Below are 16,496 nucleotides of genomic sequence, written 5' to 3' on the forward strand. Positions count from 1 at the left end.
ATTAAGGAGATATTCTGGGTTTTTTTTTTAAGAATTTATTTATTTGACAGAGAGAGATCACAAGTGGGCAGAGAGGCAGGCAGAGAGAGAAGGAAGCACGCCCCCTGCCGAGCAGAGAGCCCGATACGGGACTCGATCCCAGAACCCTGAGATCAGGGCCTGAGCCGAAGGCAGAGGCTTAAACCACTGAGCAACCCAGGTGCCCCTCATTAAGGAGATATTCTTAAGTGTAAATCTACCATAAAATAGCACCTTGTAAAAGAACTGAGATAGTTTTTACAATTGAAAGAGCATGATGAATAAGAGCATCCCAAAATCTTTCTCAAAAGGCAAGATACTGAAATCCTTAAAATTTTTTGTATTGGCCAACAAAAGCTTTATTAGTCATTCTGTTTTCATTTTTCTAAATAGGAGCTAACTTTCCCCTTATCTCTTGGGACAGTCATGCGACAGAACCAAAAGGCCCTCCCTCCCTCCTACATGTCTAGTCTGAAGAGCTATACAAAGCAGTTTACAACAGGAAATGGTCAGAAGAATATAAAGGAATATTCCCAATAAGAAATGAGTGAGAATTTAGGGGACATCACTCTGCTTTAAGCTAAGAAGTCCTTTATGCCACTTTATACCATCAAACATGGCCATTTATCCAGGGCAGGTAGGTGAGAGATTTAGTTCTGCCACTGTTCTGTTATTTCTAATTCACTGTAGTGACTTACGATTTAAATACTCCATATTTGTACTATATTTCTATTAGACAGCTCTGGTCTAAACAAACTACATCTTTGATATAGTTTCAAATGGGAAATGGGATGAAAATTTCATTAGGTACTTCATATCAATGATATAGGAGACTGAGATCCTAATGCACTTTAAATTCCTTATAACTTAAGTAGCATGATTTTAACATCCTGCTTATCAAATCCATTTTATTATTCTATGCCCCCCAATCTCTCAATTACCACCATTCAGTCTATTGCCTATTCACAGGGACACACCTTATCTTCCCACTTCTGCAGTAATAGTGTCCATGGCATCTTACAAACTCGCTGAAAAACAACATGTGAAAGGTCATCCTTCTCTACCAGCTGCACACATTGTTCTTCAGATAATGTTAACAGAAGCTGACTCTAAAGACCTATCCACATTCCCAAGAAATTTCTTCGGTCTCAAATTCACTACTATATTTTGGATTAAAGCAACATATTTCATCTCTGACTCCCCTATCAGCAAATCAACTTTCTAATGGTCAAAAAGAGTAAAATCTCATTTCAAAATGTGCTTCATTGCCTATTAAATTAACATAACTGCAAAAATAAGAATATTCTTTTTCAGCACCCAGAAAGAAAGCACTAATTAGGTAATATAAAAAGATGACTCCTTTTATCTCCTCGGACAGCTTGAGAGTAAGCTTGAAAGATACTGACAAGGATTATAAATTTAATGGACTCTTCTATTACTTATTAACATCACTGACAGGACATGTCATACACGGTGCTGACCACGTGTTAAGTAGACTACTGTAGCTGGGAAATTCTAAATTAATGTATTAAAAATACAGCTATGTATCACTTCAAATTTCTCCAAAGCACTTTCATAGACATTATCACCTTAGTTTCCTACAAAAGTCATTGGTTAGAAGTTGATTTTATTATCCCCTAATTTGACAGATGCAAAAGCCAAGGCCCAGAGGTTCCAAGTGACTTACCTGCCCAAATAAAGTCAGTAGGTGAAAAAAGATGCATAAAAAAATCTACTGCCGCCTAGTGGTTAAGATTGTGGACCCTGAAGTCTGATCATAGGTTCAAATGGCTGGCTCCAAAACTTAGTAGCTGTGGGATACTGGACAAGTCCCCTGTAACCATATTCCACCTACATTTCAGTTTTCTCAGATAATATTAGTAGCTCCCCTCATAAAAACTAAGATAAAATGCCCATACATAGAAAGTTCTCAATAAATGCTTTTATCATTTAAGGCTTTAGAATTTGAAAGATGGAACATTTGGAGACATGTTTTAAAAACAAGACTTTTTGTCATAAGCATACGAATACTTCTTGAACATCTTGTACTATAATCATAAACACTTCATACTGATAACATTTTCATTTTTGGCAAATTCATTCTTCATGTCTCGTCCTTTTTTACTTTTTAAAATATTTCTAAAAATCTGCAAGAAATGGAACTATTTCGTTTGTATAGCGTACACATTGTGGTAAACACATTGTGTTTACACCTTGTGGTAAACTTTATTATAGGGCATACTCAAATTTGCAGAAATTAATTTTTCACGTTATGTCTTCTAAGTCACAATATGGTAACCAAATCTCAATTCTGGGGGCTATTTAGTACATAAATATTTTGGAGAAAGAAGAGAATGCCACCATGATGTGGAAGAAAGGGAGGCAGTTTATATATCTTGGCAAAGAGTTTCACTCCTATAGTTCTAGAAAGTATATACTCAACTTCTGATATTATGTGGCACACAGTAGGTGCTCAATAAGTAATTTATAAGTGGGTGAATGGATGAATGAAGAGGATAAACTTAATTGTGCTTCAAGTAACTAAATCAAACAAGAAAGTGTCTGTGATATCATGGGGGAGGTACCCTTATAAACCTACAAAGTCATTAATTAGGTTGACCAATGGTTTAAACCATAGCCCAGGGGCTAGAAGAAACCATTATTCTAAGATTCGCCCTCCCCCTAATTAATTTCAATGACACTCTCTATATGGAGGTTTAAAAAAGTGTATCTAGGTGAATTCCTACAGAGCTTCCTTTGTAAGTGTAAAGTGCTTTCAGGAATTAGAGACAATCAGCAAATTCCTTTTGTACATATACATATAAAAGGAGTCCCTAACTGCAAAACATTATTAATGTTCTGCTATGTGTTAAAATGCTCAATGCTCCTAAAGCATTTTTTTCCTATTCATGTCACATTCAAGGCAGGAACCAATTGTTGGTGCATAGTCATCACTCAGTTCAGGACAGCTGAACTAAACTCTCACATAATTTTGCACCCAAGCCTTGTTTCTAAATGTTAGCTTGCCACTTGATATCATTTTAAGCAAAAAGCTGTGGCCATTGAGCAATAAATCTGCTACCCAGATTAAAAAACAAAACAAAACAAAAAAACCAAAAAAAACCCCATAGTGTAATTTTAAATCTATACCTTTAGAACTAAAGAAAAAATTAAGACATCATAAAAGTAATACATTATGGCTTCCACATAATGGATCTGTTATCTTATTTTCAGACATTAGTATCTGTTAATATAAATTTTTATAATCCCTTTAAAAAGTTAATTTCTTTAGAAATAAATTTTCAAAGGAACGATGTCAAACATGTAAAATTTAACTACATCAAACAAGCATTAAAACCTAAACACTTTCTTCCTGGACAACTCAATAATTTTTACAGTGTTGTTAATAAAAGATTATTAACTAAATCAAGATTTTTTTAAAAATGAGGCTCAGGTTAAAGCATACATTATTAAAACAGCAAAGTCAAGGTTATTGTTCAACCACACTGCTACTGGTTCAATTTAAAATCTTTCAAAAATAAATTCTGAATATGGAAGTCAAAATCTAAAGTTATCAAACAATTAACTGTCATTAATAATTTCCACAGTTAGTATGAGGCTGCATTCCCAAATTAAATGGTAGCTATTTTTAGTGCAAAGTAAATGTAAGATTAAAATAAAGATTATCATAATTTTCATAAAGAAATCACTATTACTTGTTTACCACACTTATAGAAGGAGATTTCCAATACTTGAAGGTATACTTCATTTTTAAACTACTTAAAAACTAGATTAAATCTCTCTCTACGCTGATGTTATAAATCTCTTTGCAGTAAGGTTCCTTTTACTTATGTAAAATATTTTTCAGAGGTAAAGTTAACATAAAATAATTAATCAGCAATAAGAGGCTAGTTTTAAAACTTTACAACTCTACTGAGGAATCATGAAAATATCTGATTTTTAAAAGTACCCCTGAAATTACAGAACGGATCATTTCCACTGAAAGAAATATAAGCATAGAAAAAACATGTATGAATTTTTTTTTTAAAGAAGCAAAAAATGGAAGAACAAACATACAAAAGATCTTTACATCTTAAAAATGGAACAATGGAAAAACGTAAGTTTTAAAGTGGTATTGGAAAATCAGAAGACTACCAGTTTTAGACAGCAAATCTTTCCTTTTTGGGGGGGTCTTTCTCGGACTTTTTAAAATTTATTTTTTATTATTATTAACATATAATATATTGTTTCAGGGGTACCGGTCTGTGATTCGTCAGTCTCACATAATTCACATGCTCACAACACACACCCTCCCCAATGTCCATCACCCAGCCCTACCCATTCCTTCCCACCCCCTCCACTTCAGCAACCCTCAGTTTGTTTCATGAGAGTAAGAGTCTCTTACGGCTTCTCTTCCAAAAATTAGAAAGAGTGTCACGCTTTATAGTTTTACATATTATTTATTATAGTTTGCGTTATATTAGAGCAGATTGGCCCACTCATGTATCAGTGAATTAATGAATTAATCTAAAACCTTAAGTAAGGATAGTCTCACATGATTCCTAATTGTCACCTGAGTACAAATTTGTACCTCATTGTCCTAAAGTTGTTAGATTTCATAGATTATTCCTGGCATTTCTAGGATTTCATGCATTAATCTTCTTCACCCACTATTTATCTTTCATAATTTTCTGGATAACAATTATGGTAGAGAACATATACACAGTCCTCATGTACAAAATGCCTCAAGAAGGCTGAGTAACAATTAAAATTGTCCAGCGCAGTGCCTGGCACATAATCCTACCTAGGGTTAGCTGCTGTTACTCTTATTACTTTGTGTCATGTATTGAGCCAAGTACTTTACATGCATCATTCCATTTAATTCTCACTTAATTCTATTTTACAGATGAGGATACTGAAGTTCACAGTGGTTCAGCAACTTGACTTTAATAGAAAAACAAGGGCCAATATTCAAACCCAGGTCTGCCTCCTTAATCCAAGCCCCGATATCTATGCCAATTTTCCTCAAACTAGGCTCTCTGGATATATCATGGGGAATTCACATGTTTTTGCTCTGGTGACTTTTATTTTAAATTATACTAGAGATAATTTTCAAATGAAAGACATTTCCAGAGTGTATTTTATTTAAATCATCAAACTGGGATATACAAACTTCTGGTGTTCCCAGGAATATTCTCCAAGTCCTAGAATATTTTTTTCCTTACAAAATAGTCAACTTCGAAAAACTTTAAATATAATGTTCAGCTTTCATTCCTCAAGAATGAGGGAAACAACTATTTTTCGAAATCCTTACGCCTACTTCATTATACACACCAAGTTTTAGACTAGCCACTTGTTCTAGTCTAATTACTTGGAAAAGAATATATTTTTTTAAAAAGCAACTACAGGGATGCCTGGGTGGTTCATTTGGTTAAGCATCTGCCTTCGGCTCAGGTCATGATCCCAGAGTCCTGGGATCAAGCCCCGCATCAGGCTCCCTGCTCAGTGGGAAGTCTGCCTCTCCCCCAGCTCATGCTCTCTCTCACTCTGTTCCTCTCTCTCAAATAAATAAAGTCTTTTTAAAAAAAAAAATCAACTTGATTATGCTAGTCCTCTGCTTAAAAACCTCCATGGATTCCCACTGTTCAACCTACAGAATCAAGTCCAAATTTGGAAACAGAGCTTCTGATCATTTGAGGCTGATCCAGTTCACACTGAACTCGCCCCTTTTACAAAAGGGTGGCACTTATCACCTAATACCTGATATACTTCTTAACCATTTTTGTGACTATTATTAGTGGAGTGGAGGCTTCTGCAAGAATGAGATTTCTTTTGCATCCTTCCCAGTACTAAGTATTGTTAGGTACTGAGTAGGTAATCAATTACTGAGTTGATGATGAGTTAATCAGTGCATGTAAAGTGAATATCTGATATGCGATCATTTTCAACAAATATTTATGAAGGAATGAACTTGTGCCAAGGATACTGATGTGACTTGGGTCTACTGAGCAATTCCCCTACGCCAGGCTAACATCACGAAAAACTTTACATACATTACCTCACATAATACTGAAAGCCACCCTGAGGCAGGTATTATCATCCTCATTTTTTTAATATGAGGGAACGGAGTATCTTCTAGTAAAGTCATGGAACGGATGTAAGAGAGAAATGAGATTCAAATCAGAGATGAATGTAAAGCCTGGGCCACTTACCAGTGTATTCAACTCCTCTTGTGGAACTATTTCTTCAAGGAACTGTAATCGAACTGGCACCATGGACGGACCCCATTATAATACTTTATAATAAATGCTGTGAAGGATGTATAAGATCCTGAGCAGAGTTTGAGTATACCCAAACCCCTGGGTAAGGAGTATGTGGAGTCAGAGAAAATATCCAGAGGTGGATACACTTTTAAGAATGAATAGCAGTTCAGAGGCAACCTTCCCAAAGAAGGGAATAATGTGCGAAGGCATAAAGGCATGAAATTTTATGATATATTCAGTGAACACCAAGTAACCAGAAAACTCCAATTTATCCAGAGAGTAAGTGGTAAGACGAACTGTTAGGAAATGAAGCTAGAAAAAGAAGGCATAGTCAGAACATAAACAGTTTAGCCAAAGAATTTAGATTTTATCCAACGAGTAAGAGAAAGAGAGTGTATTACTGCATTTATGTTTTAGAAATATTGCTCTGGGGACGCCTGGGTGGCTCAGTTGGTTGGACGACTGCTTTTGGCTCAGGTTATGATCCCGGAGTCCTGGGATCGAGTCCCGCAACGGGCTCCCAGCTCCACGGGGAGTCTGCTTCTCCCTCTGACCTTCTCCTCGCTCATGCTCTCTCTCACTGCCTCTCTCTCAAATAAATAAATAAAATTTAAAAAAAAAAAAGAAAAGAAATATTGCTCTGGCACTGAAAATGGATTGAAGAGCTACAGCCTAGAAGCAGGGACACCTGATAGAAGACTACTAAAGCAGATCAGGCAAAAGACTAACTCACAGCAACACTGATGGAGAGAAAAAGATTCAAAAGACCTATGGAGATAGAACTACAGGACTTAGTAACCAACTGGATTGCGGTTTTAAGTTTGGTAGGAGCATGAAGGGATGGAAGAGCTCTAGGTAAATTCAAAGTTCCTAGCTTGAGTCCTGGGTAGATGGAAGTGCTATTAACTAAAACGGAACACAGCTGGGGAAACAAGGCGAAAGGAAAGCCAGTAAGTACAGAGGATGCGTACTTCTGGAACACCCAGAAGAAACTGTCCAATAAACAAAGAGCTAAGTCTAGAACTCAGAAGAGAACATTTAAGGCAAAAATATAAAATCAGGAGGTATTAGCCAGAAACTATACAAAAGGATAGAACCAAAGACAAGAAGAGTCCTAGAGACCACCAATATTTAAAACACAAGACAGACATGAGTAAAAGAAAACTGGGAGAGAGTAATGATACAGAAGTCTGGACAGAGTTCCAGGAAGAAGAGAGTTATCACTGAATTGAACAGATCAAAGAGGCGAAGCTAAGAACTTTAATGCCTCTCTTACATTTGGCAATTGAGTAACTTGTGTCTTGAAGAAGAGGTTACAGAGGAATGGATGATAACGCTAAACTAAATGGGTTGAGTGAATGGCAGAAGCAGAAAGATACCAATCTTGGCTGAGAGGACAGTAACAGCTGGAGAACACAGGGTTGAAGAACATTTTCAGGGTGGCAGAGATTTTAACATTTTTATAGAATGTTCTCATCCTTTCTAGGGACCAGGGGAGAGTAAGATTTTTAACTTATGCCTTGTACTTAAACTTGGTGTATAGAAAATTACTCATCATACAAGGTTAAGTGAAAAAATGAGTCGCAGGATAGGTATAGTATAACATCACTTTAAAATAAAATTCTGACTCCTTTCTGTAGCTCTCAAGGCCTATAGGTCCTTTATGAACTGGCCCCCTGCCTACTTCTAACTTCTTCATATACCATTCTCCCTCATTCACTATACCCCAGCCACACCAGCCACTCTATTCTGATGCTCCAACTTGCCAAGCCAGTTCTTGCTGGAGAGTTTTGCACTGGCTGTTACTTCTGCCTGGAGTGCTTTTCTCCCTGTCAATGGCTAGTTCCTTCAAGACATTCAGGTTTCAGTCCAAACGTTACCTTCTTGGAGAGGCCTGCTCACCTGTAATATTCCATATTCTTCTATCCCCGGCAAAGTTACTATCATTAATTGTGTTAGCAACTATCGCTCTCTCAAATCCTTATTTGTTTACTTGTCCATCTCCCCTTCCCTCTCCCCATCCCCCAAACACTTAAAATGGTGCTTGGCACAGAGCAGGTACTCTATTGTATGTATTTACATGAAAAGCATTAAGAAAGTTTTGAGAGGTATTATCTGAACTTATTTATACCAGGGGTGAATGGGAGACTAGAAGGTAGAGGTATACAATACCTATTCATTTTTGCTTCATAGATCTCTACCCAAAATTTCTACAAAAAGCATGCCTTTCCTAATTGGAAAACAATTTTTATTTAATGACCACATGAACCCAAGACAGTCAATCTATTCTGCATCTCCATTTTCTCTTGTTGGGTTGTCATGACCTGCTCTCACTGCAGGCTGATCCTTGAGTCGTTTTGGTAGGACAGTACAAAGTTAGACTCTTAAACCTTGAAGCTAGAGAGAACTTAGGGATCATCTACTCCAACCCCCTAGTTACACAGATTAGGAAGTAGAGACTCATAGAAATTTAACTAATAAAAGCAATCTAATTAATAAAACAAGTGTATTGGTAAAAAAATGTTCAAAGACCAAATGATTTAAGAACTATTTAAAAGGCCAATCTGTTAGACGTTACCCATAACTTAAATGACAACTAATAAAAGCTTACTAAAGCTTACTCTCATAAATAACCTACAATCTTCTGGTAAAATTACTACTCAAAGCAAAACTATTTCTTTAAGCACACCATTTGACCAATGAACCCTATGGTTAAGCTCTGGTTAACCATTATACTATGACAAAGGATTCAGAATACATAAATATAGGGAGTGAAAGTTATTCACCGTTAGGTGTGCAGACTAACTGAATTAGCAGGCACGTCTTTCCACCAGAGTATTCAGTAAATCAAATATACAATACAGTTAAGGATTCATTACACTTTGATTCAAATTTCTATATCAATGTCTACATTGTATTTTTAATGGAATTTAATAAAAATTAAATGCTGAATAAGAAATACACTACTAAATATTTACAGAAATGACTTAACTATTTCTCTTAACATATATACCATAGTTTACCAGGAATACAACAAATTTTATCTAAACTTTGAATAATACCACTTTATGGTTATTTAATAAACTATCTCAAGTGATACTTACAACAACCCCATAGACAGCAGAAATTATTACTCCTATTTAATATAGAAGAATGAGATTTCAAAGGTTAAGGAACTAAGTCATTTGGACAAGTCCTAGGACCCCAGATCCTCTACCTCTTAGCCACTGTTGTTTCCATCACCCAAACTACTTTACTTTTACCATGTATTAAAAAATACAAAAAACACAATTTCTTTCCTCCCACATTGGTGAAGGGGCTACTTAAAACCTAGCAGTCCTATCCCTTTCTATTCCAACCAAAATTTTCGTACTTAAGAAAACAAAACTCACTCCTCTTAACAGTGAGTTGAAAGATGTGACAGTCACCTTAATCGAGAATTGTGCTCATCAGTAATAATAGTGTCATTAATTTATGTGAAGTTTACTAGTTTAACTTCTAGTGTGACCTTATTTCTTGTTCTCCCAAATTACTTGAGACAGAACACAATGTATCACTCTTGCTCCCAGGGAGCAAGTTAAAGTGAGTGCTGGGTTTCAGGCCTTTTCTTACTCCTCTAATTAAGCAACAGAGTACTGAACTATTCTTTGATGATCTTAGAAATGGCTATACCCGAGTCAAACGTTACACCATTCTAATTCCTACTCTTTATGTAAATCTGCTAACTGCACATTGACTATTTTGAAACAAAACAAACAAAAGTAAGGCTAATTTTATAAACACAAATCATAATAAAATGACTTCATGCTGGGTGAAAGGGTAGGACGTTTCAGGGGGAGTGGAGAGAGGGCCCTAACACTGAGAAATTTTATCTTCAGCAGTCCATCACACACTACATCTACTTTCTCTCTTTCAATCTGTGTAGGCATCATTCTAATCGATATCAGCATCATTTCACTGATAAGGAAAGGGAGGCTCAAACTCTTGCTCACTCCCCCTTGCTCAAGATACTCTAACCACTCTAACCTATAGGAACACTCTTGCTCGACTCAAGACCTTTCTTGCAATATTTCTGCCCAGAGTGCTCTCCTGTCTCCCTACAATGCTGTCTCCTCCTGCTTCAGATCTTACCTCAAAGACTGGTTACTCTCACTATCTCTCAAGCAGCATATACCAACTATTCCATCCTTATTTCCTTCACAGAACACAAAATGATCTGTACCTATCCTCATGTTGTAGGACAGAAATACTCTGATTTATCACTGCTGTATCCTTCTATCCTACAGCACAGATGATGATGCCAGCTTAATGAATGAATGAACACACCACACCTGCCCACAGTGTTTTAGAGCAAGTAAATGCCAGGGCCTAAAAACCGGTATCAGATAAATGGTAAACCCCTGCCCTGCCCTGCGCTGACCTACCACTACTTTTTCAGGGGTATGAGGCAAGATGCTTTGGCCTGGGCACTACTTTTTTTTTTTTTTTTTATATTTTATTTATTCATTTGAGAAAGAGAAAGAGCGAGCACAAGCAGGGGGAGACAGAGAAGTGAGAGGCATACCTCCGCAGAGCTAGGAACCCAACGAGTCCAAGGCTTAAGCCCAGGACCCCAAGATCAGGACCCATCAAGGACCCAAGCCAAAGGCAGGCACTAAACCATGTGAGCCACCCAGGCGCCCCCTGGGCAATCAATTTTGAGCTGTGTCTTCCTACCTTCTATATTTGTTTAAAGAAAATATAGAAACTATAGAAAATACAGAACTACAGAACTTAATATTCCAAAATATTTAACTGCAATTTCAAGAACTCTTACATTGCCTTTTAGAATCACAACTCAATTTGAAAAAACATCTATGATGTCCCATAACAATCAAAATACTCCAATACTGTTAAGTAACTGCCATCTGCCTGCCCACAGTTATTTAAGGGTAAAAGGAAAATTTAAGTCACACACGTAAATGCATTTTACTAACAGACTTGTAATATTTTGCTCTTTTATATGATGTTCCGAATTCCCCAATGGATCATACAGAAAATTTTTAAAAGCAGGCATGGGATTATCGCTCTGATAATGGTACTAATGTTCTTTCTTAAAGACGACACTAATGCACCCGATCTGCTGCCCTGTCGCTATTAAAACATGTTCTTGCAGACAGAGTCTCCTGGTGTAAAATGCCCAGGGTGGTTACAACAGACCCCTAGCAATACCCCCTTTGTTTCCATACCCCACAGGGTTCAATACTTACTGCTGAGCCCTCCATCCTCGGATACTCCTGTCCCTCTCATTCCTAGGTAAGTCAGTCCCAATATTAGGAAAAATAAGCAGGCAGCAGTTAAGAGAAACATCGACAAGTAGTGGGCACTGAAACCCCCTGCAGGGGACACCTCCTCCCGTTTGAATTGCTGGAGAAGTTCCTCCTCGGGCTCGGAAAGCTTCGGTTTGTTGTATGTGTTCTTCAGATAGGTATGATTGGCGCCCGTATGATTGGAGTGATTGATCCTGAGTGAACTAGAGGCAGCCACCGACGCACCGGGAGGGAGGCTGTTGGAAAAAATCCTGGGGGAGTCCGCACCGAAGGCCCCACTGCCGATATGATTATTGGTTTTAAGAAGGGAGCCTGTGGACGAATCCAAGGTTGAGTCCATGTCAGTCAGTGGCTGGGGCAGGAGAGGGGCCAGTTTCTTAGCGTTGACACGGTACCTAGGAATGGGGCTGGAGTCCAGGGGATCACACCCTCCTCCCTGCTCCGCCGCCGCCGCCGCCGCCTCTTCGAGGTTTCGGCTCCTGTCTAGACTCCCGGCAGCCGCCGCCCTGTCATTCATCTGGATGCCTCCCCCTCCCTGAACTGAGGTCTCCAGCCGGCCGCCGGCAGATTTAGCAGTCAGCGAAGAGAGAGGCTTACTGTGGCTCCGCCTGGGCCGATGCCGGGAAAGGGAGTCGTCCTTTAATACCTGTCTGCTGGAGGCCACGTCGTCGTCGTCCTCTTCCTCCGAGTCCGAATAGTTCTCCCGGCAGCTGTAGGGGAGAAGCCGGCTGCCGTTCACGGTCCGGCTCGCCCACAGCGGCTCCTCGGCCTCTGGGTCCCTGTCCTCTCCGTCTTCCCCCTCCTCCTCCTCGTCCTCCGCGGCTCCATCTCTCGCCGACGGGGTCTGCAGCTCGGGAGCCGCCGGCCGCCTGGCCCCCCACCACGAGTGGGGCTTCCTGCGCTCGGCCGAGTTGCTGTTAGTCACCTCGCTGGCGGCCAGGGGCGCCGACAGCGGTTTGAGCCCGCGGTACTGGAGCGAAGCCCGATCTTTCCTCCCACCGCCGCCGCCGGCCTGGTCCCGGGGACTGGCCTCCACGTCCGACTCGTCCGAGCTGAAGCCCAGCAGCACTTTGCTGCCAGCCGTGGGGGCAGCCGAGGTGCCCCCGGGCCCTCCCAAGGAGCCCTCCGGGCCCGAGGCCGAGATTCGGCCCAGGCCCCCAGGAGTCCGCAAGTAGGAGAGATCGCCCGAGACTGGCCGGATCCCCAGCCCCGGGGCGGCCGCCGCCGGTCCCGCCGCCGCAACCGCGGCGGCTGCCGTGTTATTGTTATTACTGTTCCGCGTTTTGTTGCCGCGGCCCCCAGACCGGTGCTGCTGCTGCTCTTCCTCTCGAAGCTTCTTCAGCTTCTTGAGGTAGACCGGGCGGGTGCTCTCCGTCACTGGGCCAGGAGACAGGCCGTAACGGCGGAGCTGAGAGAAAAGCTCCTCATCCGAGAGCTGCTGAGGCGCCGAAGCCGCTGCCGCCGCCATTTTCTCTCCAGGGTGTTTTACAAGCTCCGCGCTACCGGAAGTGACGCGCCGCCCTAGACCCTGAACTAGACCGGGCTGCGTCGCCCTCCCAGCGCCACGGGCGCCTTGGCCAATGGGAGGCGCGGGAGGAGCTCACCTGAGCGGGAAAAGGCCACCTGAGCGGCGCGCGGCTCCCCAGGCGGAGAGTTTTTTTTTACTCTCTCACCTTAGGAGCGTCACCGCACTCTCAACCTCTTTTCGGTCGCCTTCTCCCGCTGTTCTCTGTCCTGCCCTTCCAAGTGCCTTTCCCTGGAGCTGCCTCTTCTTAAACCACACCTTGACCTCTTCCCAGGTTCCTGCCACCAGACAGTAATAATTGAAAGGAAATCTGCCTTGAAGTTCAAGGCATTAGTTTTCTTGCCACCCAGTTCCCGAACCTAGAAAGATTAAAAGAAATCCTCACGGCCAGACTAGGTTAGCAATTTCCTTGAGTCCTGATTTCTTTTCACTTCGTCTTTCCGCTTGACTTACAAAAGAAAAAAAATAAAACGAGTTTCTCTCATTGCTCTTTTTGAGGAGCCTCTCCTCTATTACAAAGAAAGGAGAGAGTAAACCAGTCCCAGCACAATTTTCTTCCGGAGTAATGGCTATTCATTCTTCAGTTGGTTGTATCATTTTTTTCCCCTTTTAAAATCTCATAACCTTGATAGATGGTCATTTTTGTAACTGAAAGCATTTATCATTTGCGTCACTGTGTGACTGAAAAAAAGACAATGCTCCATCTCATTTCCCTCTTTGTACTTTTCCAACCTGTAGTTATTAATTGTTAATAATTTTTTTATTTTTATTAGTTATTTAATTATTTCTTATCTTATTTGAACTGTAAGCTCCATGAGCAGAGAAACCTAGCTTCTAATATTAGCAACTTTATTCCTGTGATTCTTCATACTGGAAGTTCGATAAACATTTGTTGAACTAGTTAACGAATTGCAAAGCTAGGATAATATGAGATGGTTGTTTTGACATGGAAAAAGTGGCAAATGAGGAGAAGAAATCCGAACAGAAAATCGAAAACAAGAAACATAAAGATCTGGGTACACCACCTCATTTAACCAGTAGGTAATGAATACCAGAGAGGTGAAGTTTGCCCAATTTGGTAATGATCACTTCTCTTTTCCTCAAAAGCTGGCAGAGCTGACATTTCTAGAGTACTTAATCCCTAGCACTTAACCTGGTAGCACCTAGCACACTACAGTAATTTTTCATCGAATGAGTTATTTTACCTTATTGCATTGTACACATCTGAACGGAAAGATATGTTAGTCAAAAGCACAGATACAAACTTCTCAACATTTTGATTCCAACAGCAGAGTAACACTCAGTAACCTGTAATTTTACCTCTGTTAGCAAAATCTGACTATCTCCTCAAAAAAAACATTTATATGGAGGGGCACTTCCTTGTCCTTCATAAGGAGACTTTAAAATTTAGAAATGTAAATGATTGTTAAGCACTTATGAGAGTGTTAGCCACAATAAATTTTATCCACTATGATAATAATGACCCAGAATTTATTGCCATAATTGTCTGGGTGAGAAGTCAAAGTATTACAAATATTCCAGACCTGGGTCTCAGTATAGCAGAGCAGTTAATCGGTGAGCTTTGGAAGTAAACAAAGCTGGATATGGACCCAGCTCTGTCTCTTGCTTTGATACCTAGTTCAATATTTGTTCCATACTCTACTGGCTCTTCAGATAGGAATCATAGGAGCCTGTTGGTTTGGCCTCTGATTTTCATAAACCTTTAAATATCTTCCTATAAGGATTGTCAGAATATTTATATTTCTACCTGTGACTTTGGGCAAGTTATTTAAGTTTTCTGAGCCTTAGTAGCTGTATAAACAAAAGAGGGATGATAGACATCCTCGGAAGGCTGTTTTAAGGATTCAATGAGAATATGTCTGCATAATGCTTAACACCACACCTAAGCATACCATGTGTACTGAGTAAATGTTAGCCAAGCATTGTGCACGTTTGGTAGTGTGGCTCCTGAGAACACCATGTAACTAGTTAAAGAAAATGCCACTGCACAGACAAACAGAAATGGCGAAACTTTGCCCAAGGCATCTAATAATCACATTTAATGGTTAGTGAAGATGAAGGGCTTTGGTAACAATAGTTTTTGGTCATTTCAGCCCCTGGAGGCAGCAACGAGGCTTGGAATGAACTAGGAACCAAACGTTGTAAGTCTAAGTTTTATGACTTAGGGCAAATCTTAGGCTCTCAGAACCTCAGTTTACTCTTTTCTAAAATGTTGCTAGTATTGTCTGCCCTCATTGGCCCACAATTAACATTCAGCAAGTATTGGTTGAGAATGATGACTGAATACTCTGTGTGAAGTCTGTTGTTTACACGTTAGCTATTACAAGCCAGATAGTCATAGCAATGAAAACTACGTCTCATATCAACTCCACATATACATGGTTTCATGTAGTCTACCAGAAACCTGTCCTCCCTGGAGATACTGAGGACACGATTTTTTTGCATGAAACTATTTGAGGTAATGATTACCCCTTGTTTGGGTATCTGAGTAGATTCATACTTTCTCAAGACAACCTTTACTACCTCAGCATTGTCACTACTCACTTCCAATTCTCCTCATCTACCAGGGGCTCTTCCTCCTGCTTCCAGACTGACTAACTTTGAAAGCACAAAACTATAAATTGGCAAACTGCATGCGCATACTTTACAGGGAATGCAACCTCAAACTAACTCTTGCTCCATAACTCCTAAAAATCTAACTAAGGGAAATATTTATGATGGATTACAGAAGGATAGGCAGGTCCATTTCTTCTTCTAGATGTTTTTTATTTTATCTCTCTCTGCCTTATGCCATCTTAATTTTATCTCTGCCACTCATCAGAGACAATTGTAGCGAGAGCTGGATTACTAACACTTATACTCCCCCTCGTTTCCAGTAAAAACGCCTCTTACCATGTTCCCTTTCATAGTCATGACATCAACTGATCTTGAAGACCCTCTAAAGAAAGTGAAACCTGACCCTATATTCAAATAAAGATATTGCTGAGGGTTTGTTTCCTTAAAGAATGTCCTTTGTGGTCTTATTATTAGAAATAGTTACACTTTTTTCATTTATTCTTGCTCTAGCAACTCATTTATTTTTGCTTTGGCTTTGTTTTATTTTTTATTGAGGTAAAATTCACATAAAATTAACCATTTAAAGGTATATAATTAGGGATACCTGACTGGCTAAGTCTGTAGAGCATACAGCTCTTAATCTCAGAGTTGTAAATTCTAGTCCCATGTTGGGTGCAGAGGTTACTTAAAAATAAAATCTTTAAAAAAATAAATAGGGGCACTTAGGTGGCTCAGTTGGTTAAGCATCTGCCTTTGGCTCAGGTCTAGGATCAAGCCCCTCATCAGGCTCCCTGCTCAGTGTGG

General features: G+C 39.8%; 1 protein-coding gene across 1 annotated transcript in view; it reads right to left on the reverse strand.

The window, feature by feature from the left end:
• The window catches only part of LOC111142142 (inner nuclear membrane protein Man1), a 62,064-nt gene extending 49,006 nt beyond the window's left edge, over positions 1 to 13,058 (reverse strand). Inside the window, exon 1 of the mRNA XM_022495125.1 lies at positions 11,531 to 13,058. Coding sequence (XP_022350833.1) covers positions 11,531 to 13,058 — 1,528 coding nt within the window. The remainder of the gene's footprint in view (positions 1 to 11,530) is intronic.
• Between the last annotated feature and the right edge of the window lie 3,438 nt (positions 13,059 to 16,496).

The sequence above is a fragment of the Enhydra lutris genome, unplaced genomic scaffold (genome assembly GCF_002288905.1).
Source record: "Enhydra lutris kenyoni isolate GAN:26980312 unplaced genomic scaffold, ASM228890v2 scaffoldscaffold7, whole genome shotgun sequence".
NCBI classification, from domain to species: Eukaryota; Metazoa; Chordata; class Mammalia; order Carnivora; family Mustelidae; genus Enhydra; species Enhydra lutris.